Source organism: Bombina bombina, chromosome 5, assembly GCF_027579735.1.
Source record: "Bombina bombina isolate aBomBom1 chromosome 5, aBomBom1.pri, whole genome shotgun sequence".
Classification (NCBI taxonomy): domain Eukaryota; kingdom Metazoa; phylum Chordata; class Amphibia; order Anura; family Bombinatoridae; genus Bombina; species Bombina bombina.
Genome location: NC_069503.1, coordinates 972,393,639 through 972,399,638, shown reverse-complemented (window position 1 = coordinate 972,399,638; position 6,000 = coordinate 972,393,639). Strand labels below are relative to the sequence as shown.

At 37.9% G+C, this 6,000-nt stretch overlaps 1 protein-coding gene across 1 annotated transcript in view; it reads right to left on the bottom strand.

The window, feature by feature from the left end:
• Window positions 1-243: 243 nt before the first annotated feature.
• RIPK2 (receptor interacting serine/threonine kinase 2) overlaps window positions 244-6,000 on the bottom strand; it is a 216,209-nt gene continuing 210,452 nt past the window's right edge. The window contains exon 12 of the mRNA XM_053715180.1: window positions 244-3,140. Within this exon, the coding sequence (XP_053571155.1) occupies window positions 2,851-3,140 (290 nt within the window). The 3' untranslated portion in view covers window positions 244-2,850. The remainder of the gene's footprint in view (window positions 3,141-6,000) is intronic.

Here is a 6,000-nt window from a genome sequence, read left to right as displayed (position 1 = left end):
ATCAGCCAAACAGGACTGGAAAATGTTAGGTATGGGTTCATTTTTCACCAAACCTATTAGGAAAAAAGTTCTACCAATAAACAATACAATTCTGCTTATGATTGTGTCTAAATTGAAAAGAGTTCCTCTCCAGCCGTTGATTATCAATCAATAGATTGTGATCAACCCAAAAATGTTTTCTTTCTGCTAAATAGATCAAAGACACAGGTGAACCAAATATTATCATACATTTTAAAGAAACGGTTTGTTTTAAACATGAGGTTTATTTGCATAATTTAATCCCTGAGCAGTTATAGTATTTAAACTTTTCTTATGAATCATGCATACTATTACACAAATTATTATGATATGAGTGTAGCTTAACAGGCTGTAATTTTGGATCATTATTGCTTTTGGGGTACCTGGCAATAAGTGTAATCTAGGGTTTATCAAGTATTTTTAGCTGTTGAATCTGTTAAGTTAAAAAAGGGCCATATTGTTGTGATGTTCAGTACTAAGAAATTGTTAGCAGAAAAACAGGACTGTCACACGTTAAGTATAGGGACAGTTTTTAACAAAAAGATAGTGAAAAAGTGCTGCTGATAAACAATGAAAATATCTGATTGTGATCATGTTCGCAGCAAAAATGGCTCCTCACCATCAGCTGTTAACATGATTATAATGATCAAACAATAGATTATGATCAACCCCCATGTTTAAGGAACACTTGTGTATTATCATAAATAAAGTTGGTTTGTTGCTATGAACGACCTAAAACAGAAACCAAAAGAATTGCATATATTTATTATTTCAAAGTTCTTTCAAATTTTGAAGTGATGGTAAAGTTACTGTTCCTTAACCCTTTAAGGACACAGCTTTCAGTTTGCTCAATTGTTTTATGACGGAAAAATTCCGTCATATGTCCTTAAGAGGTTAACAATATGTAATCAGTGTGTATAAATATGGATATGTGTTCAATTAAAATGTACTCAGACCTGAAATACAGCTAGCATAATGTCATACCTTTTGTGACGTTGTGACTAGTTGTGTGGCTTGCAAGAAGATAGTTATAAGTAAAATGCATACTGCCTTTAAGATGAGTCCTCCTGTAGCATTGGGCAATAAGCTTAGAAGTGAAAAGTCCTTAGGAGTATCCTGTCAAATGAAGTAGGGCAGTAAACCAGTTAAATAATCCAGCTAATAGCCTTCAAAGCAACAAATAAGCGAAATAAACGGCTCAACTAACTCTCAACTAACTCTCAGCACAGGGCGAGCTTTCAACATAGCACCTAACATACAGTAAATATTTAGCCAATGCCCCTTTCGAGCATGACAAACTGTAAAAGTTATGAGATGGCACTCATGGAGCATGATGTCCTTTTTCTTACAGGGTCAAACAAAGTCCCAGAGGTTAGAGTCATAATCAGGCTCAGTAATAGATAAGCAGAGTCCCAGAAACCTAGGAGGAAGAGTACATGCTATGCCAGGAAGCTTTGAGCTGTTCCCAAACCCTCTAATGGCTAGGGTCTCTCTTGGAGCTGTCAGCTGCATCCTTCATACCAACAGGAACTTTCCCCTCTCCAGATGCACTCAGGAAGCCCCTGTCAGGTGCTAAATGCATACCGGCATCAGAAACTTCAGAATCTCTGCCATCAGGTGTCAGTAGTATCAGCTGCTTGCTTGCTGCTTGTAGTGTCCATATATGTACAGTAATGATCAGACTTCTCTAGGCTACAGGACTCATAGCAATAGCTGTTATGCAGGTCCACAAATAAAAATCGAACCCCATCACAAGATCTGTCAAAGGCTGCACACATCCACTGCTGCAGGCTCCAGAAATGGGATTGAAGAAGCTCAAGGATTGCTGACCTCCATCTATCTAATGACTGTAAGTTCAGCAATGGACCAGAGAAGACCAGACCCTTCACAAAAATGCTGCATGTAAATAGTAGAGATAGCAGTTCATCCACAACTGCAATACCCAGGTTACCGGCGGTAGTGTCGAGGTCTCCCAGGTAGGAGGCCACCAAAACTCTTGACCGTCCGGATCAGTGCTCGAGGGTCATACAGACAACACATTTAGTATCATTTGAGTCAGTAGAATACTGCACACCTTTAGCTAGAGATTTAGAACATGTTGTAATTATCTGGAGATAATCTGTGGATTATCTTGTTCTCACCAAGAGCTCCTGATTTTGCAACCTTGCATGGCCACTGCCCAGACACAGCCCCCATTTTTTGAACATAGGGTGTTTTAATAGAGGAGGAACTTGTATTGGCGGTTGTCGGGATTTAGGGAATAAATTCATTGGAGAGGCTCAATTCTAAAATCCAGACTTTTTAATTAATATTTTTTTCCCACCTTTAAGTCACAATATTCCCGGCCTGTGTCTTTGGTTTGTTTTTTTGTGTTCTAATATAATGCAAATAATGGTCTATATTTATTTAAAACAACAAATATTAGCTTTCTGATTACAGAACTGTACTATCTTTTTGAAGGTATTATGTATATATAAAAATATTAAAAATGATATAAAACCACCTTTAAATTGCATGTATAAGTTGAATTATGAAATCTAAATATTGTCTAAATTAAATCAAATATTGTTTACATTTGGTTCCTTCCCCTCTATTTGTTCCGTTTTAAACATGCAAATGTTCAACGATCTAAACTGTTCCACAATCCAAGTCTTTTACAGCCCCAAGCAGTTTGGATAAAGGGTTTTCTACCTGTATTGACATTGAACAAGAGAGTCTGCAATATCAACCATTTCTTCAGTAAAATATATGTAAAATTGACCTATAAATGAGAGAGAGAGGAGAGAGAGAAGAGAGAATGCTTTTGCATATCTTTAAATTAAAAACATGGAATCATATTGATGGGAAAGGCTGAAGACCGTTCTGTCTATTATGTTTCAACTTCTGCACTATAATTCTGGCAAACGTTTCTCCTTGCTTGTCACATGTGTCAAGAAGTTCTCTGACTTTGTCACTCCTTGTAGGTTTTGATTTGATCAGTTCATAATCTTCCTTTAGGATCACTATGTTTGAAATAAGAGAGTCCAAGCACTGATTTAGGCATGCCTCAGTCATTTGAGATATTATTTCATTTCTTTTGCCCTTGATCCAATTAGCAGCTAAGGAAGATTCCTGCATAGAACCTGGTAAGATTAATGTGATAACCAAAAAAATAATTATTAGTATGTTAAAAATATCAAACAAGTTATGAGTGCTGAACAATTAATTGAATTTGTATGGTTAGCAATGTATAAGTATCTCTAAATTATATTTTAGAGACACTAAACACCTTGTAGTTATAAAGAGTTGTAAGATATTGTTGTTGTCTTGCTACAGAATAACATATAAACCAAGTCTAGACATTTAACACAAATTAACATCTTGTTTGCTTCAAATGTTTATCACATAACGTTAGTATAACGTGCATTGTTTTCCAGTTGTTATTCGTTAGAGCAGGTGAGGGGAATGTATGTAGCAGGGGTAGCCTAGATAAGTCAGCAGGTGCATTTCCACCTCTTAGATCTAAAAATTGTAGATTTTCTAATTCTCAATTACATGAAAAGGGACAAAATAAATAATGAAAGTACATTGCAATGTTGTTTTATTACTCATAACTACAGTAAATAATTATTCCTCTGTTAGTTATGCATTTTTGGCTTGCATATTAATATTTATCATCTGAATAACAAACAGTTGACTTGCTGGATATCTTATGTCAGAAGATGCAGGGCAAAGCATAGAAGGTACAACACTATTTTTTTGCAGAGCATAGAAGTATACAGCTTGTAAAATACATCTAACTTGGTAACTGCGACATAGAAAATAACGGCTATAAGCAACGCCCCCATCCGCTGACGTCACCTCCCACTCTCATCACATCTTCCCCTTTTTCAAAGGACAAAGCATACATTCGGTTAGATTTAGAGTTTTGTCGGTAACGACCCGCGTAGCTAACGCTGGCTTTTTTCCCCCCGCACCTTTTAAATACCGCTGGTATTGAGAGTTCACAGAAGGGCTGCGTTAGGCTCCAAAAAGGGAGCGTAGAGCATAATTTACCTCCACTGCAACTCTCAATACCAGCGGTGCTTACGGACGCGGCCAGCTTCAAAAACGTGCTCGTGCACGATTCCCCCATAGGAAACAATGGGGCCGTTTGAGCTGAAAAAAAACCTAACACCTGCAAAAAAGCAGCGTTCAGCTCCTAACGCAGCCCCATTGTTTCCTATGGGGAAACAGTTTCTAAGTCTGCACCTAACACCCTAACATGAACCCCGAGTCTAAACACCCCTAACCTTACACTTATTAACCTCTAATCTGCCGCCCCCGCTATCGCTGACACCTGCATATTTTTTTTTTAACCCCTAATCTGACGTTCCGTACACCGCCGCAACCTACATTATCCCTATGTACCCCTAATCTGCTGCCCCTAACACCGCCGACCCCTATATTATATTTATTAACCCCTAATCTGCCGCCCCCAAAGTCGCCTCCACCTACCTACAATTATTAACCCCTAATCTGCCGACCGGACCTCACCGCTACTCTAATAAATGTATTAACCCCTAAAGCTAAGTCTAACCCTAACACTAACACCCCCCTAAGTTAAATATAATTTTATTCTAATGAAATAAATTAACTCTTATTAAATAAATTATTCCTATTTAAAGCTAAATACTTACCTGTAAAATAAACCCTAATATAGCTACAATATAAATTATAATTATATTGTAGCTTTTTTAGGATTAATATTTATTTTACAGGCAACTTTGTATTTATTTTAACCAGGTACAATAGCTATTAAATAGTTAATAACTATTTAATAGTTACCTAGTTAAAATAATTACAAAATTACCTGTAAAATAAATCCTAACCTAAGTTACAATTAAACCTAACACTACACTATCAATAAATTAATTAAATACAAATACCTACAAATAAATACAATTAAATAAACTAACTAAAGTACAAAAAATAAAAAAAATGAACTAAGTTACAAAAAATAAAAAAAGAACTAAGTTACAAAAAATAAAAAAATATTTACAAACATTATAAAAATATTACAACAATTTTAAGCTAATTACACCTACTCTAAGCCCCCTAATAAAATAACAAAGCCCCCCAAAATACAAAAATGCCCTAACCTATTCTAAAATACAAATAGAAAAGCTCTTTTACCTTACCAGCCCTTAAAAGGGCCTTTTGCGGGGCATGCCCCAAAGAATTCAGCTCTTTTGCCTGTAAAAAAAAACATACAATACCCCCCCCAACATTACAACCCACCACCCACATACCCCTAATCTAACCCAAACCCCCTTAAATAAACCTAACACTAAGCCCCTGAAGATCTTCCTACCTTATCTTCACCACGCCGGGTATCACCGATACTTCCAGGCTCCGAAGTCTTCATCCAAGCCCAAGCGGGGGCTGAAGACGTCCATCTTCCGGCTGAAGTCTCGATCCAAGCGGCGGCTGAAGAGGTCCATCATCGGGCAGAAGTCTTCATCCTATCCGGGCAGAAGAGGAGATCCGGACCGGTAGACATCTTCATCCAAGCGGCATCTTCTATCTTCTTCCATCCGACGACGAGCGGCTCCATCTTCAAGACCTCCGGCGCGGATCCATCCTCTTCTTCCGACGTCCTAACACAGAATGAAGGTTCCTTTAAGGGACGTAATCCAAGATGGCGTCCCTCGAATTCCGATTGGCTGATAGGATTCTATCAGCCAATCGGAATTAAGGTAGGAAAATTCTGATTGGCTGGTGGAATCAGCCAATCAGATTCAAGTTCAATCCGATTGGCTGATCCAATCAGCCAATCAAATTGAGCTCGCATTCTATTGGCTGTTCCGACGTTTGGGGTGGCAGATTAGGGGTTAATAAATATAATATAGGGGTCGGCGGTGTTAGGGGCAGCAGATTAGGGGTACATAGGGATAACGTAGGTGGCGGCGGTGTGCGGTTGGCAGATTAGGGGTTACATTTTTTTAATAGAGTTGCGGCGAT